Source organism: Aspergillus luchuensis, chromosome 8, assembly GCF_016861625.1.
Source record: "Aspergillus luchuensis IFO 4308 DNA, chromosome 8, nearly complete sequence".
Classification (NCBI taxonomy): Eukaryota; Fungi; Ascomycota; class Eurotiomycetes; order Eurotiales; family Aspergillaceae; genus Aspergillus; species Aspergillus luchuensis.
Window position 1 is genome coordinate 1326872 of NC_054856.1, and position 22153 is coordinate 1349024.

Genomic DNA, 22153 nt, shown 5'->3' on the forward strand with positions numbered 1-22153 from the left:
TACAACTGGATGTATCTTCTTCCGGTAACCTACACGGCTACTTTGGTTAAACTTCCCTTGGATTGGCCCATCTATCAAATACCGCTGATCGGCTTTCGACCTGATGGCTTCCGCTTCGATTGCCGCATTCCGCCGTTTAGATGATGTAGTACTGAGTAAATGCTGGTAGTAGTTGCTCCTGCGGCACCTCCTGCACCCGCTTTCGGACATCCCAGAAAACCTTGTGATTGGCAGACTGAAGAGGTATCATCCATGAAGATGCCAGTGTATGATCCACGGCTGTTGAAGTACGATGACGAGGACATGGGGTGTCTTATCGAGTATATATCGGGGCACTCTCATGCGTCCAGCTCATTCGACCATGCGTTTAATAGCGGGCCTGTAGCCATGCGGATGCGGAGACATCCTAAAGGTAATCCTGGGGTTTGTACTCCGTACCACAGTAGTAAGTAGCTGGGAGACAACCGACTCCCAGATAGGACGGCTTTACTCCGACACTAAAACTGGGTGAGACAGGGTGAGACTTTCGGTCAATTCGCTCATCTGGTCGGAATGCGAGATGGTGATGTCCGCACGTGTTGCCGTCACGGGATGTCCTGCTTTCCTCAATTGGGAAACCGAACGAATATCTAGTCACAAAGTAATCAAAAATGACAAGCAAGGTTAAATCTTGGTGAGCTTGTCAAATTGGCTATATATCCTCTGAATTGGAAGCTGTTCGCTCTCTAAAGACCAAACCGGCTTTCCATGTAGTTCCATCCCATGCCTGCGCTTTTCTTGTGGATTCGAACCAGGGTGACTGCGATACGCTAAAACGGACCACAGTTTGGCCTCACCACCTCCACTTCACAACTTCCCTGACGGTCTCCGCCCGCCGGCCCACTTTCACCCAGACATTACGATTCGACATTGGCCTGCAGATCGCAGCTTAGGGTTCTTTTCTTCTCCCCCCTTCTGCTTCATGGCTATGGAATCGTCCGAATCCTACCGTGCTGTCTGCTGCGAATCACGTCGCTTCCCGGCCTCTTGAATTCCTTGGGCATCTGGTTCCTTCTGGTTGGCTGGCCGGGTTAACTGTAGTCAATTGATGTATCTATATAAGCTGCGGTGTAACTCGCGTCTCCTCTTCGCTTTCTTGGTAAATCAACTGTAAATCAACTCACGTGCTATCTTGATAGCGACAACAGGCATCGCTTTTGCGATCAAGCCGGGCCTACACCCATCCCTTCTCCTTGAATCAATCATCTCTCCTCTTTCTTACTCCCTTTTTCATATCCCATGATGGATAAGAAGCCTATAGATCCTGCAAAGGAGCTGTCTCCGGATGGTCGTTCATCCATCCAGGGGGGCATTGCTCACCATGCAGAGGACCCTCTCCCCGAAAGGGAACCTTATGGACCCCCAGGTATTAGGGGACTCATAGCAAACCCATTCGTCCTCATGTGTGCTGCTTGCTCGACGCTGGGAGGTCTCACATTTGGGTATGATCAGGGTGTAGTCTCGGTCATCCTAGTCATGGACCAATTCTTGGAGCGTTTCCCCGAGGTGAACTCCGGCTTTTGGAAAGGTTTGATGACAGCGATGATCGAGCTAGGGGCATTCCTTGGTGCCATGAATCAGGGTTGGATTGCGGACAAAATCTCTCGCCGTTATTCGATCATCGTCGCAGTTTGCATTTTCACGGTTGGATCAGTATTGCAGACAGCAGCGGTCGACTATGCCATGTTGACTGTCGCACGACTGATTGGTGGTGTGGGGATTGGTATGCTGTCAATGGTGGCTCCCTTGTATATCTCCGAAATTAGTGAGTATTATGACTGTTCCATACCGGGCTGGTTTCATGACTTGTACATTGAGCGTCAGCTGACCTGTAATTTCTGATAGGTCCTCCCGAGTGCCGTGGTACACTTCTGGTCATGGAAGAGTTGTTCATCGTCCTTGGAATCGTCATTGCATACTGGATCACCTATGGCACTAGATACATGTCTGGAGAGTGGGCATGGCGCCTTCCCTTCCTGCTGCAGTTGATCCCGGGTTTCATCTTATCGGCGGGTGTTATTGTACTGCCTTTCTCTCCAAGATGGCTTGTTGCCAAAGGAAGGGTCCAGGAGGCTCTTCAGAGTCTATCGAAACTGCGTCAGTTGCCTCCATCCGATAAGCGCGTCAGACAGGAGCTTCTGGACATCAAAGCCGAGGTTCGCTTCCATCAGGAACTCAACGCAGAAAAGCACCCCAATCTGCAGGGTGGGGGAATCAAGAATGCAATTTTGCTTGATCTGGCATGCTGGGCCGATTGCTTCAAAAAGGGTTGCTGGCGGAGGACGCACATTGGTGTCATGATGATGTTCTTCCAACAGGTGAGCAGCAAGATGCCTCAAAAAATCATCCCAGAAAGCAACTAATAATTCGGGGATAGTTCGTCGGAATCAATGCCCTCATTTACTACGCACCTACACTGTTCGAGACGATGGGTCTAGACTACAGCATGCAACTCCTGATGGCGGGTATCGTGAACGTGGGACAGCTGGTGGGTGTGATCACCAGTATTTCCACCATGGATAAATTCGGTCGCCGGGCTCTTCTGCTTTGGGGTGTAGCTATCATGGCAATCTGCCATATCATCGTGGCCGTCTTGGTTAGCCTCTACTCCGACAACTGGCCCGCACACCGCGCACAGGGTTGGGCCAGCGTCGCTCTTCTACTTTTGTATATGGTTGCTTTTGGTGGCTCATGGGGTCCAGTAGGATGGGCGCTGCCAGCTGGTAAGTGTCCACCCTCATTGAATGTTGAAAAGCCACTCGTGTCTAACCCATCGCAGAGGTGTTTCCTTCTTCTCTCCGTGCCAAGGGTGTGGCCCTTTCGACCTGCTCTAACTGGCTGAACAACTTTATTATTGTGAGTTAACCCTGGAATAACAGCAAGATACAGCGCAGTACTAATATGGATGTTAAATAGGGCCTGATCACGCCGCCGCTTGTTGAAGATACCGGATACGGCGCCTACGTATTCTTTGCAGTCTTCTGTTCGCTGGCCTTCGTATGGACACTCTTATTCGTACCTGAGACCAAGGGTAGGTCTCTGGAAGAGATGGATCAGGTCTTCAAGGATAACTCGAGCGAAGCAGAGCAGGCTCGTAGACGTGCTATCGAGGCAGACCTGTTGCATGAGGAGGAGCAGGCCGTGATAGAGGCCTAATGTTGCCTGTGAAGACGGTTGCACTGATCTACTGGTAGATCCAGTGCAGTTCAATTCTTTGTGTATAACATGACTATTTAGTTAGGACTTACGAATTTATGAGTGACATGAAATGAAATTTGCAACGTTGAGTAGATTACTGGTTGCTATTCTTGTCGGAAGATTTGGTTCTAGACCATCCTTATCTCCGCTTACTAACCTGGTAATTCCGGCCCACAGTTGCGTGTTTGTCAGCGGGTCGGAAGCTTTTCGCCTTCAGCACATCCGTCAGATTCCTATCTCCTTGCTATTGCCTTCTCCTTTGGATGCTACTGATCTACTACGGCATATATGTTCATTGCGGACATCATATAACATGTATCACTCTCCGGCACCTGCTGACAGGTCGGAAGAAGACTCCCAGAAGCATAGGAAGCGTATATCGAGGGCCTGCGATTCATGCTACAAAAGAAAGGTCGGTCTTGCTCTCTGAACGTGCTTCGGAGTAAATTTCTGACCTTCTGTAGATTAAATGTGATGCAGCTGTGCCTCAGTGTAATTGGTGCAGTCATCATGACATTCCGTGTACCTTTAACCGGGTCATTACTCGGAAGCGGAAAGCCAAGAGCGATGCAAAAGGGTATATCTCTTGTCTCCTACTAAAAGAAAATAGTAGCTGGAGCCTCATCTGACAGTGTATCCAGATCTAGAGAGAAAGAAACTCCCGGACTGGCTGAGCGTATTGAGCGCATAGAAAAGTTCCTTACGGAGAATCTTCTCAAAGAGCCTAGTCAGTATGCCGAGTCAACGACTAATCTCCATCTACTAACATACACAGCTCCCTCTGCAACACCACCTAGTATCGATTATCATGAATCTCCTATAGGGTCGCGATCTTCTGAATATACCCACGACTTTTCGAGAGAATCTTCGACCTTCAATGAGAAGTCAGGTTCTTCTTCGGTGCCTCTACATTTCGCAGGTCGCGAGTTGGGATGCATAAACCTGTTCACGGGCATTCCGTTACTGCTCCCAGAGGGCAAACAATGGGTTCAATCACGGACCGGACAAAATATTGCGCTCAGCAAGTTAGTCAGTTCCAACAAGCCGCCGTGGGAAAGACAACGGGCATTAACATCCAATGCGCTGGTGACGAATCCCCATCCCGAAAGCGCATTCGACCTGCCTGATCGAAACGTCATAGACACTTACTTCAGGCTGTTTTGCATGTCCTTTGTAAGGCGTATATTTCCAGTTGTGGATCCTGTTCTCTTCAAGGAAACTATTGAAAATGCTTATCAGCAACCACGAACAAGGCTTTCGTATGGGAAAGTGAGCACCAAGGCATGTGTGCTTGCCTTTGCCGCCTTTACATCTTTAGTACCACCTCTCGAATTTGAGCATGAGTTCCGAAAATATGCCCCTCTTAACAGTGAGACCTACTTCACGAGAGCACAATGCTTACTGCCTCAGGTTTTGCAAGAGTCTGCTTCGGTGGAGGGACTACAGGTGATATCGATGATGGTGAGTTCCTAATCCTCTAATCCCGCTTGGCCTCTGTGCCCATCCATGTCGGTTGCGCTATTCTTATACAAAGACCACACATCCCAAATCTCTAATTATACTTTCTCATTCGCTGACTTCATTGATAGTCACTCTTCGAGCTAGTAACCGGCAACTTACAGTCAGCCAGCTACTACGGTTCAATCGCAGCACGCATGATTTTCATCCTAGGCGGACACACTGCTAGTTCAATGCCAGAAAACCCGGAGACGCCGCAAAACGAGATCGCCATGAGGTCACAGAGACAAATCCGATATCTCTTCTGGCTCGGTTACACGATTGAAAAAGATGTGTCCCTTCGGACTGGACAGCCCCAGCTCTTTACGGAAGATAACTGTGACTTAACAATACCCGCCAGTTACAGTGAGACTCTATTCAATTTCCCGCTCGACTGCCGGCAAATACCTCCAGAAGACATGCCCGAAGATCCAGTCTTCCCAGTGGACATCCGCCTGAGTATAATCAAGGCTCGTGCCTACAACGCCCTGTACTCTTTCAAAGGTCTGAAGAAAACGGACGCCGAGATCCTGAAGGAAATCCGCGAACTGGACGACGAGCTCGAAAAATGGAGACTGTCGATACCTCTAGCATGGCGGCCTACATTATCCTTCGTGAAAGAAACCCCCGACCCGAACGCCAACATGCATTCAGTCATACTGCGGCTAAACTACCATCTCTGCATGACAATCATCCACCAAGCCAGTGGCCGATGCAGGGACTGGTCTAAGGAAGAAGGTGGAATCATGCACGGCGTCAACTCCAGCTTAGCTCTGTCCGTCGAAGCCAGTCGTTCAACACTACTCTACCTTCAAGCATCAGAACATGTCCTGATCGACGGTATGTTCTGGTACGTATTCTTCCCTCCACCCCACTCTTCAACAGCACCCTTTACTGACAACGATATATTCAGGACCCTCATCTTCTACCCCATGTCCGCCCTGCTAGCCATATTCTGCAACATCCTCCAAAACCCCTCCGATCCCCAGGCCACCAAAGATCTCGGCCTACTCAAAACGGCAATGAGCATGCTGGAAAGGATTTTCCTGCGCCAACCGTCCTCGGTCCATGAAATCGTGCATATCAAAATGATTGCGGATTTTGTGGCTGAGTTGTATAGACTGGCTAGCTGTGCGATTGAGAAAGCGTGGCATGAGCGTTCTGGCTAAGGATGGGTTCATCATATATGGGATTATTTGTGTTCTATGGAGAGGTGTACAGGTTATATACAGCTAGGGAAGACTTGGCTTGGCGTTTGGTTATATTATCTTGGAAGGGATAACTGTCAGGGGGCGCCCAAGGAGGGATTCAACATTGGGGGGGGGGGGGTGCTATGTTTTATCGATAAAAAAATGCGATTGGCTAAAATATAGAGAATATTTACACTTTTTTACGAGAAGAATTTTGGTTTCAAGAGATAATATATTGATGAACTATCATAATAGTAACAGAGTAGAAACCTAGATCTTGAACAAAGTCAGCAAGACAGTTCGAACATTCTTGTTGTGATTGCAAGCAAAGCAACAAAAGCGATAAAGCTTATTTCAGATATTATATGCGCAGTTATAATCAAAGAGTACAATTTGTACTTTCAGATGGGGTTGAAACAAAGATAATACGCAAATCATCATATAAGCCAAAGTAGGGAGACATATTGCTCGACTTACCAATACTCTGTGAATGTAATGTCAATTAAGCCAAAAGCTGGACCTAAAGGTTAAGCAGCATGTGAAGCATCATTAAGCTTTCCAATACCGCTCAGTCCTCAATGAACTAGCTTGGCCATTGTCGAATCTTCGTTGTTGTATGCGTGAAGAAAAGTTGCGGGAGAAAATTTGGTGGGAATTTAAACGCGCGCCGTTAGCGCCGCACGTGATCTTAGCGGAACCATGTTGTTCCCGACCGCAGTGTGGAATTTATGGGTATCGAAAAGTGGATGCTTTCCGGTCTGTGGTGCCCGTGAGGCGTGTATGTAATGTCTGGATGCTTGGGCCTTGGTCACTGTGGATTGTGTCTGCCTGTATTTGGCTTGATCGCCGGCCCTTGTTGAGCGGACTCAGTCCAGACTTGGTCGCGATAGTATAGATGTATAGCTCGTAGATTTCGCAATTTGGTCATATTTCCACCAGTACTCAGTACTGACATTGCTGATCTGCACCTGGGCTGTAGAATGGCAGGTGATGTAGCAGAAGCTAATAGCTCCCTCGTGGGTGGTTCCCGGATGAGCACGAGGTTATCGGCACTCGAGATCTTCAACCCTCAATCTTACCGTCCAGGAGATCCCAAATTAATTGTGCATCTTCGATGGTCTTTTGACTTGTTTCCGAGTCCTTTTTGCTGTCCTCGTCGGTCTGCTGGGGATGTGACTGCGCAGCGATGCCATCTGCTTCCAACCGTTCTAGAACACCAGTGATCTCGGCTTTCAGTTTGTCCATCTGCTGAATTTCTCCCTTGGTTCGACTCAATTGCTCTTCCATCATCATGATCAGGGATTCCCTAGCTTGGTGTGGTCTGTACAAATTCAGGAGATGGTGTGCGTTGATGAAGAGGTTGCGCAGGTCCTCCACTTTGGATTCGAACTGCTCCGGAGACACGGATAGAACGCCGACAAATTCGAGAAAGTTTAGGAGGAGAGATTTGCTGATTTTGAGGAGGTAGTATGCGTGGTTGAGCGGCCGGGATGGCCCCGAGGGCGATTGACGGTCGGTATCTGCCGGAGACGACGAAGGGTACAGCTGGGTGATGCCTTGATCTTTCAGGGACGGTAAAGCAGTTGAAAGCTGTGGGGATGCGTGATTAGCAGCGTTACGGCGAGGCAATGATCGAAGACTTACGTTCTGAAGCTCTCCGAATACGCTGTAATGACCGGTGTCAGGGATCGCTGGAGGGACGAGAAGCCGAAGCTCTGGTGGCAGATCAAGAGCGCGCAATTCGGCAGGTGACCACTTCTTTTTCTGCGGTTTCCCATCCTCACCTTTGGATGCCTCTTTCTTGACCTCCTCGAGCCTCTGCAGATTATCGGGCGTGAAGTGTTTCCATAGCGGAGGCGGCGGGGCAAAGGCAGTCGCGAGCGTCCGTTGCTGTGCGGCGTCGGCCATGGTTCTCTCGCGAAATTGACAGCTGTAGTGCGATAGATGAGTCGGGGTAGGGCTGGTAGCACGCGATGGACACGAGATCAAGAGGTGAATGCAGGAAAGAATGTGGACAGTCGAGTCGGCGGCGCAATGCGGAGATGTCCGGTGTTGTTGGCCCGTGCTCATGCCAGGCGGCCACTTGCTCTTGTTCATCATCCACTAACTAACCACGGCCTCCGTTGCGCAACTTCCCAACCACTCTATCCAGCCAGGCGCTGACTCTTCGCTGGTTTCTCATGAGCGTTGTAGATACGAACTGAGCGCCACAAAATGCCTCGCAGTGGACTTGCTGCTGGCTCAGCAAGCCCTCGCTCTCCTGTGAGAGAAGCAACTAGCACAATGTCCCGCTTGTATCAGCGCTCATACCCGGTCGTCGACGCTGTCGCGCTGGCGTGCATTGTAGCTGCTTGGATACTGGTACGCCATCAGACCTGCCGTTTGACTAAATCATGCACTAATCAGAATGTTTCTCACAGATTCAAATTTTTGCGACCCCATTTCATCGCATGTTCTCCCTGGACAATAAAAGTATCCAGTATCCCTTCGCTGTTGTGGAGAGGGTTCCAGTCGGTGAGATACTGCACCTGCCCTGTCAACGTCGACTTTTCCTGGATGCTTACTATCGGTTTACAGTTTGGTCTATCATTTATGCTGGCGTCATTCCGTTCCTTCTCCTCCTCGCCTGGGCAGCCGTGTTCCGTCCCTACCCTCACAAGGTCCAAGTGACTTTGCTGGGCTTTCTCATCGCACTTATGCTAACGAGCCTTATTACCGACATTATCAAAAACGCCGCTGGCCGACCTCGCCCTGATCTAATTTCTCGCTGTCTACCAAGGAAAGGGACCCCCAAGGACTTGCTGGTCTCATGGACGGTGTGTACTCAAACCAACGAGCACATCCTCCAAGAAGGATGGAGGAGTTTCCCCAGTGGCCACAGTAGCTTCTCATTTGGTGGGCTCGGTTATATGTCACTGTAAGCTTGTATGCCGCGACAACCCATAGAATAGCGCTAATCGTTTACCCAGGTTCCTTTCCGGTCAAATGCACGTGTTCAGACCGAGGACCGACCTCTGTCGCTGCCTCGTAGCCTTTGCTCCGCTTCTCTGCGCTTTGTTAGTTGCTATCTCTCGCCTGGACGATTACCGCCACGATGTATACGATGTTACTTGTGGATCGCTCCTCGGGTTGATGGTAGCCTATTTCTCGTACCGACGCTATTATCCAGCCCTTCGGTCAGTAACCTGCGACTGCCCATATGGGAGAGACGATATCATCGGACCAGATGGATTCTCCAAACTGCCTGGTGATGAGGAACAGCAGCTTCCGGGCTCAGCATCTGTTGCGCGTCAGTGGGATGCTCGGGAGTCATATCAACTTGCAGAATCTACATCCTCCTAGAGGTGGATGTCATTTGCCACATTTTCACCATCCTGTTTCTTTCTGTGATACCCTAGATTTTTGTGTTGTTGATGTACCGTTACTTTGGACGCTCGCCCTTATAGTAGAGATTTTATTGTATTGTGCGCTCAATGTTGTCAATTTTGGATATTCATTACTCATACCTATTCTTACAATTTGGAAATGTCCCTATGCTGTACACTGGTCCATTCCTTGACATCGTGGAAGTCCATCACCTTGTTAGGGCCTCCAAATCGTCCCAGAGTGTCGCTCCAGTTTCTATCCGAAGCAATCTCTGGGCTCCATTTGATGAGATCGTGGACCTTCTGAGGAACTTTACCCTCCATGGCATCGACAATCAGACTCCCGATGGACGGTAGGTATTTGTAGCCTATTAATGGTGCACGTTAGTAACGGAAACGCATCTTATTTGGGGCTATGGCGTGGCGTCTTACCTCTGCCAGAAGCACCACATCCCAGAATCAGTGATTTGTGCTGTGGGTGACGGTCAATGATGAATTCGCGGTTAGCGGTGTCTGCGCACCAGCAGATTCTCGCGAAGCTGAACGGACGGTCTGCCAATTGAGGCACAGTTTCTCTGAGAAGCGCGCGAACCCTCTTCTCGGATTCCAGGGGCACTTGTGTCTTCTCGAAGGGAAGACTTTGCAGCTTCCCATCTTGTGATCTGACCATGTTTGTGTATCCGGGATGCTCATCGCAGATCTTGATCTCCCCGCGCTCCTCATCCGGCTCAAAGAAGAAGCCCTTTTCGATATTGAAGATGACGGGCATGTCCTTGTATTGTGCACGCTCCTCGGGCTTCAGAGCGATATGTACAAGCGTCCAGGCAGTTGGGCGCAGCTGGTCCTTGAAATCCAAGAACTGCCCGGCATTTGCACCAGCACACAGGATCGTCTGCTCCGCACGCCAGATTTTGCCATCAGCAGTAACGGCACCCTTCACATCATTGTTCTCGAAAATAAGGGTGATGACTCTGCCTGCCGGCGAACCAGCAACGAACTTGACACCAAGTCTCTGTGCTTCCCTGGCGGCCGCGACGAGAGCATTCCGGGCATGAGCCCAGCCGGCACCGGAGCGAAGAAAGTAACCCTTCCACCCAGGGAAATCTCCCTTGAGCACAGCCGGAGCAAGATCACGGAATTGTTCTGGCCGCGACATCTCCACCAAGTTCGGGTCGGCTTCGGGCCTTACTCGGACACCAAGGCGGTCCAGGCCAGCTGATGTGCACGCAGACATGAGGAGGCCGACATCGTGGTAGTAGGGCTGGAAGAGAGGGTCGTTCTTCCATCCTTGGAACGCTTGTTCTCCCAGAAGCTCGTTCACCTCAATCTCATCTTTTCTGTTGCTGTATTGGCCGGAAGAAATGACTTTGTTGACGTCGTTTCCTGCAGAAATAGCGGAGGGGACAGGGTAAGGATCCAGGACAGTCACATTGGTGTAGCCTCTGCGAGCCAGGTGTAGGGCAGTAGAGCAGCCCCAGGTGCCCGCACCAACAATCAAAATGGAAGAAGATTTGGTGATTGCCATTGCGATGTAGTTTGGGCGCGGTCAACGATGTTGGAGGGGTTGAAAGAGAGATCGCTATGCCGCACCAATTGGATGGCTCTTGACCTGCACAGCTTTCCAAGTGAAGCAACTCTTTGACGGGATAAGAGAATCCTATGAAGGATATACGAGACGTGGCCTTTATACTACAGCATTACAATGGCGACGACCAGGGCATTGAATCATCAGATGTCGGGCTTGTCTTACCCACCGATAGGCAGGAAGGTCCACGCGGTGGTTATCGAGCGGTAGCGACCGCCCGGTTACCCTATGGGACCGATAAACACAAAATCTCCCCCCGCGTGCACTGTCCAACGCGTCTTATCCTGGCCCACCAAAGCTCAAACTCCAATCCTAGCTTTATCTTTGCGTGCTTGAATGGCCCGCCACTCCGCCGACGTCGGCCAACCAATTCGAAGTGTGTGCGGAGCAAGACCGAGAGCCCCCTCCCTGCCGGTAGTTGGCATGTCGAATCATCGCCACGAAACTATGCTAGATACTGGCGGATGGAACAGAGGGCTGCATTAGCCTAAATGCGAGATAGCACCAGAATGACCAGACTTTGGGCTGGTCGCAACAAAGTATTAGCCACTAGGTGCATACCGGCTATTCGTTCGCTTGGACCTTACCTTATTATTCCCCCACCCGTACAATCGTCTTGTGGCTTGCTTTGAGCTTGTCATGGGTCCAATAGCAGGCGTTGCCGCATATCTACTTCTTCACTTCTTTAAGTTCTTAGTCTCTTGCCTTTGCACGGCAGGCTGTCCTACGGGGATAAGCCTACTGTACAATGTATACTCTATCTCGTCGCTGCCCTCGGGCCCTATCTACACAGCGACATGAAATTCCGTTGATATGAGATGCCGGAAGAAGCCAAGCCGGCAGTATCCCGTTATAAAAGGAGGAATGGCCACTGTTGGTTGTCTTGCCATGCTTCCCCATGGCATCGGGAATTGTCTCTAAAACCCTTTCAAATTTCATTCTTCAAGGGACCAGGCAACCTTTGAGTGCCTGATAGCAGTGTCATGGCTCGCTATATGTCAGAAACCTCGCACGATGCAGACGTTGAGGAATATGCAGGGGACCCTACATTGCGCGACGACGGAATTTCCAAGAAGCCCGTGGCAAGTGCAGATGCCCTAGATATTGCCCTTGGCGACAGCAGCAATGTTGAATATACTATCGACTCGGACAATTCTCCTTACTTGGAAGTGCGAGCCAACGTTCCAAACACCGATGACCCTACTTTACCAGTCAACACATTTCGGATGTGGTTTTTGGGGGTTGTCTTCACCCTCGTAGGTAACCCAAGAGACATGTAATTGTATCTGGCACACTGACTTTATCCAAAGCTTGGTACAGGCGTCAATCAATTCTTCTCTATGCGGTATCCCAGTGTGACAATTACTTCATTGGTGGCGCAGCTGCTTAGTTATCCAGTGGGATGTTTCTTTGCCAAAGCCCTGCCTATTATGAGGGTGCGCTTGTTTGGGCGCTGGGACTTGGACATAAATCCGGACCACCACTTCAATATCAAAGAACACGCGGTAATTACGATCATGTCTAACCTCAGTTTCAACCAATCTTGGGTGAGTTGTCTCAAGTCACAGAGTGGCCAGAGTGGATAGGAGATACTGACAATATGTGATAGGCAAGTGCGATTATCCAGGCACAAAAGGTGTATCTCAAGATGTCAACACCTGTAGGATATCAGATCTTGCTCTCGCTGTCGATGCAGTTGTTTGGTCTTGGGCTTGCTGGGCTGTCATACAGATACATCATTGAGCCGCCTCAAATGGTAAGTGTGGGGAGGACAAACTCTGGGAAGATCTACACTAACCAGATCGCTCAGATTTGGCCTTCGACACTGGCAAACGCAGCCCTTTTTCAAACACTGCACAGTGGAGCGAACCCAATCGCCGACGGCTGGAAAATCTCGCGATACCGGTTTTTCCTTATTGTCTGCATTGGAAGTTTCTGCTGGTATTGGTTTCCTGGATATATTTTTACTGGACTAAGTACTTTTGCCTTCATTTGCTGGGCAGCTCCTAGTATGTTGGAATATACCTTGACTCGAAGAAGGGCTCTGAATTAACATGATATCTAGATAATAAGGTCGTCAACAATCTCTTCGGTATGACCACGGGTCTGGGATATATGCCCACAACATTTGATTGGAGCCAGATTGCGTATAACACATCTCCCTTGACCATCCCGTACTGGGCGCAGGCCAATGTCTTCGCGGGTTGGTTTCTGATATACGCCGTGGCGGCCCCAATCCTTTACTATACCAACACGTGGTATACAGCGTATCTCCCTCTCACGAGCTCTGATGCGTATGACAATACGGGAGGTATTTACGACTCGAGTCGTATCCTGAACAGCGAAGGAGTCTTTGATGAGGACAAGTACAAAGCGTATAGCCCCCTTTTCTTGCCTGTGACCTTCTCCTTGAGTTACGGCGTAGGCTTTGCAGTCCTGACGTGTTTGATCACGCACGTACTTCTCTATCATACGAAGGATATCATTCAGACTTTCCGGGGAGAGAACAAAAAGGATATCCATGCCAGGTTACTTTCCCAGTACCCTGATGTACCATGGTGGTGGTACGGTGCCTTGACTGTAAGCCTTACTTCCCTCTGATACGAACAAGCTAACAGTGTAGGTTATTATCGTTGCTCTTGCGATCATGACGCAGTATGTCTGGCATACGGGGCTTCCCTTCTGGGGCTTGTTTATCACGTTGGCTCTGGCAGCGATTTATGTGATCCCAGTTGGAACAGTATATGCTGTGGCAAACCTTAACAGCAACTGTCTGACCGTTCTGGGAGAGATCGTATCCGGCTATCTGTTGAAAGGAAAGCCACTCGTTCTCTTGATATTCAAGGTGAGATCTCAGGCTAAGACATTCATCTGCGAAGTCATCATTGACAAATAATAGTTTTATGCGTACACTGGGCTGAGCCAAGCCATGTATTACGGCGCAGACATGAAGGTTGGTTGGGCCTCCGGACATATTTGATAAGTGTCTCCTGTTGATGAATATCTGCAGCTTGGAATGTACATGAAGATCCCGCGGCGAACTCTGTTCGTTGCCCAGCTGGTTGCCTGCATTCTGGGAACTTTGACGCAGAGTGAGTGAATACTATACGTCCACTTTTTGACTGCAGACCGCTGATTCGGAAAGACGGGGTCCTGCTCTGGATGCTTGGAAATGTGCAAGACGTGTGCTCGGAGGACCAAGCGGACAACTTTACCTGTCCGCAGGGTCGGGTCAACTACAACAGTGCCGTTCTATGGGGAGGTATGGTCACTCTGTCGCTCCCACCGGCTTGCGCAGGAGTTTACTGACGATGGTACAGCTATCGGACCTACCAGACTATACAATATTGGAAAGATTTATTCCGGTCTGCTGCACTTTTTCTGGATCGGAGCACTGCTTCCTATCATCACCTACGCCTTGCGCAAGAAGTACCCCAAGTCCCGGTTCCTGGATGCTATCCACTGGCCAATTTTCTTTGCCGGCACGGGTAACTTGCCTCCTGCAGTACGGAAAACCCCCCCTTTGCCAAGAGTAATTTTCTATGCTAACTGATGACGGTAGACGGGTATCAACTATTCCACGGCGTTTGTAGTCAGTCTGATTTTCAACAAGGTGAGTCATCTATCTTCACGTTATGTTGAAGTGCGACATTCTGACCGCTTATAGATCATCAAAGGTCGCAGGCCTCACTGGTGGGCCAAATACAACTATGTGCTGTCTGCAGCGTTAGATTCAGGAGTTGCCGTTGGAGCCATCGTGATCTTCTTTGCTTTGACATTCCCGGGAATTACCTTCAACTGGTGGGGTAACACCGTCAATAGTGGGACGGTGGATAGCAAGGGCACGCCGTGGCTGGAGTTGAAGGGAAATGAGACTTTTGGGCCGGCGACATGGTCGTGAGCAGTATGAAGAGCAATTTGAGACACAATCAGAGGCTATTGGGTGGGTGGAAAAGGTTAATTAAGCTCGTGTGGGATGTTATATGGTACTTGTTAAGCGATACATGGTTTTTACTTCGAGGCATTGGGCTGATTGATTGCTTCTATTTATTTTGGTCGAGCCTCCAGAAATACTGCCAGAGGCAATGCAGATATTTATTTATTAAGATATAGGTAATACCCTTTACGCAGATTGTTATGGAAAATCATGATTTAGTGTGCGTAGTATAAGGAAATACAGTCTGCAAGATATGTCTGTCCCATAACTTTAGAAAATCTTGCAATCACGAAGAACTATCCAAGTATATCGTATATAGAGCCTTCCTAAGCTCCTATCTGGTACTGGATATATATATTCAATCCACTCATGCCTTCTTCGATGTGGGTTATGGTAGTTGTGGAACTCCCACCTAGATCCTGTATTGTTAATTTGAATGTGTCTTTACGCCATTGGATGTCTCTCCAATGCCATTCAGAGAGGTTAATTAATATCACTCCTTCATTCCTAGACCGCTCCTCCCTCCTTCCCCCTCCCAATAAAAGAGCAAACAGAAGAAATAAAAAAAACGAAGGTTATCTTTTTCAAGGCCCGAGCCGCGGATCGAACGCGGGACCTCTCGCAGATATGCTTGGGTTAAATCCCTAAGCGAGAATCATACCACTAGACCACCCGGGCTTGATGGAAAGAATAACCAATGACCTACGCAGGACTCGAACCTGCAATCTCTTGATCCGTAGTCAAGCGCCTTACCATTGGGCCAGCAGGCCATTTGATGAAAAATGGCCGCACTTTACGGCACTAAGAGCTAGAAAATAACAGATCTGCCCTATAGATCAAGTCTCCATCGGAACGGAATAAATCATAATTCCTGTTATCGGGAATACCCCATGTGTAGTCAGGCATTAGTCATAAGTGACTATCAGCGCCATGATCCCCTCGGGGATTGTGATAACCAACTATCTAAATCACTAGTCATAGTCTCGATAAGCCTCGCAGCCTCTTCAGATTAAGCCACGGCAGCTCTTATCCGGTCAGCTCGCCAGGCCAATCCGAGTGCTCATCACAGGGATCATCTCAAGCCCACCGTTGCCCCTCTTGGGTTCACCGTTCGGGGCTGTCCGCTGTGATCTCGCCACGGCTGGTGGTGGCTTCGACGCCGAGAGTGCACCTCTCCCTCCGAGCGAGGAGTTTTGTTGCTCTTTCGCTCCTGCAACCCGGAGCCAGAAGGTTTCCTTCCCCTTCTATTACTCTGGACCTTTGCCCGGCCATGTAAAGACGCCCCTCCCCTTAGTCGGATGCCGCGCAAGAAGGCTGCAGACCGCGTGGGTCCGGTCAAGACCCGAAGCCGCAGTGGCTGTAAAGAATGCCGCGCCAGTCGAGTCCGCTGCGATCTGAAGAAGCCGATCTGCAGCAGATGCCTTGAGAAGGGCTTAGTATGCTCGACCCAACTCGTTCTCAAGTGGGAGTCCGAGTTCGTTAGCCGCGGCTTGGCTTTTGGTAGAGCCGGCGTTTGGAGTAAGGCTCGGGCTGCCGGCGGACTTCCTCCTCCTCCTGGAAAGTCTTCGGCTGCGTTCCTCCTTCGCGATCAGGAATGGTGTCCTATTCCGCTTATCGAGTCGTGGGGTTTCGTCAATAGTGGGGTGTCGACTTTCGAACAGCCTTATGAGGTTAATGTTGCTTGTGATGAGTTGAATGCCCTTGTTGTCCGGGACAAGGGGAAGAACCCGGCGCTGGATGACCTGTTGGATGAGAACGCAGACTGGTCGTTATCACCATCGTCGTTGTCGTCTCCATCCTCAATCCGTGAGCTCTCCGATTGCTGCTCGCCTGTCCCACTTGTCTCCCCGCACCTGGCCCCGCCTTTGTCGATGTTCCCCAGTCTATCGGACTCCAATCAGGGTCGCCTCTTTGATTACTATCTCCAACAAGTGTGTCCCCGGACCACCGCTAGCTCGAAGCTATCTTCCCCTTTCGCCTCCATCATCCTTCCCTTCTGCATGTCCGCATCTCCAATTCTTTTCAAAGCCATTCAAGCTCTCGGAGCATGTCACTGGTCCCGCTTCGACTCAACTTACAGCGTGATTGGGCTCCGCCTGAAGTCCGAAGCCCTACGGGGCCTCCGCCATCGCCTCTCAACCGAAGGCTCACTCCTCTGCTCCGCAGACCCCGAGGTCCTGGCAATCATGATGATGCTATGCCTCTACGAGATTGTCGACAACTGCGACCAACGCTGGACAATTCACCTGAAAGGCGCCAAAGAATTGATCCGGATCCGTAGACAACAGCAACAACAACTAACCCCCTCCCGACCTCGCCAATCCCTCGACCCCGTCTCCGCATTTGCTGAGCTCTTCTTCGCCTTCCAGGACGTCATGGGACGCACCGCCTGCGGCGAAGAAGTCCTCTTCGGAACAGATTACTGGCAAGAAAACAACCGCCACATTGACCTCTGGATGGGCTGTAGCCCGGAGCTAGTCTCCATCCTTTCCTCAATCACCGAATTGAGCCGAACAAGACGCCAACTGACATCGGAAGCCGCTCGCAAAGCATTCTCCCACCGCGCCGCCTCTCTAGGCCGCAGACTCGAGAACCTCGTCCAGGAAACAACCGACGATGACGACAATAGCGATGACGAAAGCCTCCGTTCCGCCGCTGAACTGAAACGCCTAGCAGCCGTGCTATACCTTCACTGCGCACTATACGGCGCATCACCCTCCACACCACTGGTGATCGGCTACGTCCGACGCATCCTGCGCCTCGTATCTCACCTGCTTGACTCTGGTTCCCTCGTCAGCATGACCTGGCCTGTCTTCGTAGCGGCCGTTGAGCTGGACCCACTTCACGACGAAGTCTGGCGTGATGACACCGGCGAGAGCGTGGTCTATGGCCGGCCGTTGGTGTTGCGTGCGTTGGCAGCTATGGCCGAGTCGAGTGTGTCGAATGTAGCAAGGACGAGAGCTGTTATTGTGAAGATATGGCAGGCGAGGGACAGTGATATGCTGAAGGGCTCGCCGGTGGATGCGGCGGATGATAGTGTTGCGGGGTGTAATGACTGGGAGTGGTATGTTGCGCCGATTAGTACGGCGATGAGTTTGGCTTGAGGCGCCCTGTTGAAAAAATGAGGAAGTGTTGGATGCACGGGTCACCCCTGACATGTGCTATGCAGCTGCGGTGGGCAGAAGAAAGAGGGCATAGCGCTTTGTTTTGATTACTTGAATGACTATATGACTTGGAAGGTTTTTGTAGAATTAGGGATACTGTTTTGGGATTTTGGATTCAATGTATAGTGACTTGACTCAGATTGATATACTGGACATATTCATTCTTCCTTTACTTTATCCCCTTATCCGTAACAGCATAATGAGCCCAACTGACTTTTGATACTGGAAAAAGAGCGCCCCATAAAATAACATTCCCGAATCTCGCAAAAATTATATTCTTACCAGTAGATACAGCGATCGTCAAGACGTACAAACATAAGCACATAGGTATGTATATACGAAGCCCAAGCAGCATCAGATCAAGCGCATACTTCCTCCAAGCTCCCAATTAAGCATCACAAAACGCCATCGACTGTGTCCTCTTGACGCGTTTCAGAACCATCACCGCTAGCAGGAAGGGTATCAAGAGCCATCTACATCAACCAGTGTCAGAATAGCGTCAAATATGCCCCCACACATCTAATCCGATATGGAACAGCTCACCTCATCAACCGAGACCTTTATTTCCACATCTTTCACACAATTAATCCATCCAGGAAACTATCAGAGCATGATGATCAGCACCACCACCCGTAATAATAGTCTATCAATCAAGACTACTACTACTATTATTGTAGACTAGACACACACCCACCTGTGTGCGAGCCCAAACGACCAACCGATCCCCTTCTTCAAGACAGGACAGGAACTCAGCTTCCTCACCACCATCTTCCACTCTCCAAAATACAACATGTTGTTGCCAGGACCTTTGGATCTTATTCGAAGCCACTCGCTTCGCAATGGCCCCCGGCCTGGCTGGGTCTGGGTCTGGGTTTCCTTCTTTGGGGATGTCCTTGAAATGCAAGCCCTGGTCCTGCAAAACTTGGCGGAAATCTTCGGGTTTAGGCTTGAGATATGATGAAGGATTATCCGACAAGTCAGAGAGGAAGGAGGAAGTATCGTCAACATCACCATCTCGCTCAGAGCACAAGATGGACACATCGAACCATGACCAGATGCCCTGGCTTCTATCGCTGCACCATCCTTGGTCGTGGCTCGTGATGTTAAACTGGACGGCAGAGACTCCGCGCGGAAGGGGTGGTGAGATAAGGTACATTGCTGTCCATGGGTGAGAAGTCATAATTTCACTGCGTGGTGGTAGGAGCAGGATCTCTGATCGGCTGCCGTGTGGATGGAAATTTCTATGGCTCTCAGGAGGAGATGTCATTGATGGTAATGGAGACCTGGTCTCTTTGGTCGTACAAGCCACTGGACAAAAGGTTTTGGCGCTGGATGCTGAGTGGTAGGTTGGTGAGCTTTTGAGAGAGGAATTGAAGTGAAGAAGGGCCTTGGGGATGGGTTTGCCTTACTCATAAGCGTTCCTCGCAGCCTTGTCTTCTCGGCCTTGTCTTGCGGCAGGAATTAATCTGGCACTGACAGGGATCCTCGGATAGCTGCCACCTTATTGGACGCCTCATGTACTGTACTGAGACACCACCTACCATTGTGTGGACGGAGGATAAATCCCGCAAGGTGTACGCATAGCCTTGTGAGTTATGGATGTTTAACGGGTCATAATTGACGCTTCATTGATTGCGTTTTGACTCAATATGGAGCAGCGCTATGAGATAAATACACTGTTCCCTAGCTTGACCAAATTCCATACATCTAGGAATATATGCGGACGATGGAAGTATTGACCTCTTTGTAGAGGGAAATGAGGTAATTGTAATATACATCAATTTTAATGATACGCCAGATGGGATACCGCCGAGGTTTCCTCACTAAGAAGATATAGATAGTCACAAAGTTTCTGATACTGATCACTATTTCACCTTTGGTTTGTCTCGCACGCCCTCTGCTTTATTCGACCCTCAATGGTATTGATTTTCTAGTTAAGCTTCTGTGCCAGAGAGGAAGAAAAGGACTATAATCAGACCTGAGTCTGCCTCTCAAAGGCCTTACACGTAGCGATCAAATAAGGTACTGAATCAGTCCGTCAGTCCGTCGGTCCGTCAATCCATAAGCTATCATCGTGCCGACATGCATCTAAAGCACAACCATACCGCCGAAATAAATCGAATCGTTGGCTGCGGCGCCGAATAACGCAACGATATCCATCCTCGTGCTGTGCATCTCTAAAGTAGAACACATCGCTAGGCTGCATGGATACGAAGGCGTAATGCCCCACCGCTTGAAGTTCAGGGGGGCCTTCGGGTCCAAATGCCCATGCCAGGAAATGACGAAACGATGGCAGCTTCTTATCGCTAATATCATCCCAACAGTCGGAGTTTATCAAGTATGACTGATCGTAAAATTCTTCGCACCGTCTCAGATGGAGAACACGAATATTTGCTTTGAGACCTGGCGAGGTCAGAATAGACTTCTAAAATATGATCTATGTATTAGTCATTGCAAAAGCAGTTGAAAATATGAATAAAGTTGACGCGTACCAGGGTATCGAAATCATTGCTGGAGATGCCTAAAAACTCAAGCTTGGGACCGACGAATGGATTTTGGTCAGCACCCGTCAATTGCTCAAGAAAACCGGTTGCACCCAAATAAAGACCATGTTCCTCGGACAGGTATCCATCAATATGTAATTGCTGGCATACGAGCTTTCTCAATGTTTTCTTGTGGGTAAGCACAGATTGCCATATTGGAACTGGGCTTTCAAAACAAAGGACCGAGATGTACAACTCTTCTAGCCCCTCGAATAATTTAAGGAAAGCTGGTAGTGCAAGAACACTAACTTCTCCAGCTCGCCTCATATCAGTCTCTAGCGTCAAAGTCTTCAAGGCGATTCTGGATCCAGAGTTGAGAAAGTTGAGTAAGGCATACTCCCAGGATTTGCATAGACGCAGACTCAAGGATTGAAGTGAGGTGATGTTGAAGATAGATGAAAGCACGTGGGATATCGGAGTCAGATCCATGTAATAAAATGAGAGATATTGAAGAACGGGAAATTGAAAGGCTGTTCTCAAATCATACATGTCCAAGATCTCTTTGGCAAGCATTGATTGTATGGATTGCGTTACTTCATCACCAGCTATATCCGTGACTCCCAAATCCATTTGGGTAAGGTGGAACGCATTCGACTTAAGTGCTAGACACAGTTCACGAACATGATGTTCATAACATAGGTCAGGCCATGATATGCTTCTTAAACACGCAAACTTTGATAGCAAGATATCGCTGCCGCCAGCGGCACAAGAGCTACCTGTTCTTAGATGGATAGCTACAAGCTTGCGCTGATTCAGTATTAGATTTCCAGAGTCACCGAGAATTTCGCTGGGTAGACACGTTCCAACGTTCCAGCTGTGGTATAGCATTCTTATCTTAGCTGGTCTTGCTTTTGAAGATAAGAGATACTCTAAGCTTACCTAAATCTTTGGAGCCTATCCGCTGCACATCTTGAGAACACCTGCAGTAGCTTGGAAGACAGATAGCGTATTTCATCCCTATATATTCTTTCTTCCTTGTGATAGTCGTGCGCGTCTTCGTCCAATTCGTTGTTCGTCCATATAAATTGTCTCAACCATGTATAGTTGTGTAAACACCCATTACCGGGCGAGGAGCGGTTTTCCTGAATCTCGATATCTCTCATGTGCACTAATAAGTCAACGGGGAAAGCAGGTGCTTGGAGTAGAGAGTCAACATGGTTCCATGTCTCGCTGATTCCAGATCTATTGGAAGTTAAAGTTACAGACTTGTACAGAAGTGGAACTGCAATAGCGTAGAGGTGCTTGGAAACGCGGCACATGTTGTTGAGATCGTGGCGGGGTACGTACTGTGATATGTCAGCCGGCTTCGAAAAGGCCAATTCAAGCTGTTAGGCGCAGATTTCACTTACTTCCAGTGCTATGAGAAGAACCTCAGGGGGTAGTCTGTCAAGCATATTGATATTGACGATGAATTGCGCTATTCTTAGCGTGAAGTTGTCCTTGTCAGATTGGGTGAAGTCAGGACAAGAGGGGTTGGTAGCTAACAGTCGAGGTGCAGTATTTGAGTCTCTAAGACAGCGCAGGTTTCAAAACACAAGGTGAGAACGCGTAGCCGATATATTCTGAGGCTTCTTGAGACGTATAAGACTGACCAAGGTCGGGAAAATCTCATCACAGCAGCTCGTGAGAAGTGAA

At 49.4% G+C, this 22153-nt stretch overlaps 9 protein-coding genes and 2 non-coding genes across 11 annotated transcripts; 5 read left to right on the forward strand and 6 right to left on the reverse strand.

Moving 5' to 3' along the window:
• Positions 1–1278: 1278 nt before the first annotated feature.
• On the forward strand, positions 1279–2402 carry AKAW2_80470S (uncharacterized protein; the record flags this gene model as incomplete). Its single annotated transcript, XM_041681494.1, has 2 exons — positions 1279–1804; positions 1885–2402. The coding sequence occupies 2 exons, from the start codon at positions 1279–1281 to the stop codon at positions 2400–2402; spliced, it is 1044 nt and encodes a 347-aa protein (XP_041548431.1).
• Positions 2403–3550: 1148 nt separating this feature from the next.
• On the forward strand, positions 3551–5903 carry AKAW2_80471S (putative C6 transcription factor; the record flags this gene model as incomplete). The annotated part of the gene is made up of 6 exons (XM_041681495.1): positions 3551–3649; positions 3702–3814; positions 3879–3964; positions 4013–4698; positions 4827–5584; positions 5648–5903. 6 exons carry the CDS (start codon positions 3551–3553, stop codon positions 5901–5903), a joined length of 1998 nt encoding a protein of 665 aa, XP_041548432.1.
• A 1083-nt stretch (positions 5904–6986) lies between these two features.
• On the reverse strand, positions 6987–7832 carry med7 (mediator complex subunit MED7; the record flags this gene model as incomplete). The annotated part of the gene is made up of 1 exon (XM_041681496.1): positions 6987–7832. The coding sequence occupies one exon, from the start codon at positions 7830–7832 to the stop codon at positions 6987–6989; it is 846 nt and encodes a 281-aa protein (XP_041548433.1).
• Positions 7833–8138: 306 nt separating this feature from the next.
• On the forward strand, positions 8139–9266 carry AKAW2_80473S (phosphatase PAP2 family protein; the record flags this gene model as incomplete). The annotated part of the gene is made up of 4 exons (XM_041681497.1): positions 8139–8285; positions 8345–8438; positions 8502–8841; positions 8894–9266. The coding sequence occupies 4 exons, from the start codon at positions 8139–8141 to the stop codon at positions 9264–9266; spliced, it is 954 nt and encodes a 317-aa protein (XP_041548434.1).
• Positions 9267–9436: 170 nt separating this feature from the next.
• Positions 9437–10814, reverse strand: AKAW2_80474A (NAD(P)/FAD-dependent oxidoreductase; the record flags this gene model as incomplete). The annotated part of the gene is made up of 2 exons (XM_041681498.1): positions 9437–9657; positions 9722–10814. The coding sequence occupies 2 exons, from the start codon at positions 10812–10814 to the stop codon at positions 9437–9439; spliced, it is 1314 nt and encodes a 437-aa protein (XP_041548435.1).
• A 1043-nt stretch (positions 10815–11857) lies between these two features.
• optE (small oligopeptide transporter, OPT family) lies at positions 11858–14775 on the forward strand (the record flags this gene model as incomplete). The annotated part of the gene is made up of 12 exons (XM_041681499.1): positions 11858–12130; positions 12185–12421; positions 12484–12630; positions 12685–12883; positions 12940–13454; positions 13498–13719; positions 13774–13827; positions 13885–13966; positions 14020–14136; positions 14195–14379; positions 14437–14487; positions 14542–14775. The coding sequence occupies 12 exons, from the start codon at positions 11858–11860 to the stop codon at positions 14773–14775; spliced, it is 2316 nt and encodes a 771-aa protein (XP_041548436.1).
• Positions 14776–15399: 624 nt separating this feature from the next.
• Positions 15400–15489, reverse strand: AKAW2_t80015A. Its single transcript has one exon. It is a non-coding gene; the product is annotated as a tRNA-Pro (tRNA).
• Positions 15490–15509: 20 nt separating this feature from the next.
• AKAW2_t80016A lies at positions 15510–15581 on the reverse strand. Its single transcript has one exon. It is a non-coding gene; the product is annotated as a tRNA-Arg (tRNA).
• A 528-nt stretch (positions 15582–16109) lies between these two features.
• Positions 16110–17915, forward strand: AKAW2_80476S (Zn(II)2Cys6 transcription factor; the record flags this gene model as incomplete). Its single annotated transcript, XM_041681501.1, has 1 exon — positions 16110–17915. One exon carries the CDS (start codon positions 16110–16112, stop codon positions 17913–17915), a length of 1806 nt encoding a protein of 601 aa, XP_041548437.1.
• A 455-nt stretch (positions 17916–18370) lies between these two features.
• On the reverse strand, positions 18371–19242 carry AKAW2_80477A (uncharacterized protein; the record flags this gene model as incomplete). Its single annotated transcript, XM_041681502.1, has 3 exons — positions 18371–18448; positions 18519–18575; positions 18670–19242. 3 exons carry the CDS (start codon positions 19240–19242, stop codon positions 18371–18373), a joined length of 708 nt encoding a protein of 235 aa, XP_041548438.1.
• A 733-nt stretch (positions 19243–19975) lies between these two features.
• Positions 19976–21912, reverse strand: AKAW2_80478A (uncharacterized protein; the record flags this gene model as incomplete). The annotated part of the gene is made up of 5 exons (XM_041681503.1): positions 19976–20000; positions 20081–20400; positions 20468–21332; positions 21398–21804; positions 21868–21912. The coding sequence occupies 5 exons, from the start codon at positions 21910–21912 to the stop codon at positions 19976–19978; spliced, it is 1662 nt and encodes a 553-aa protein (XP_041548439.1).
• Positions 21913–22153: the final 241 nt, after the last annotated feature.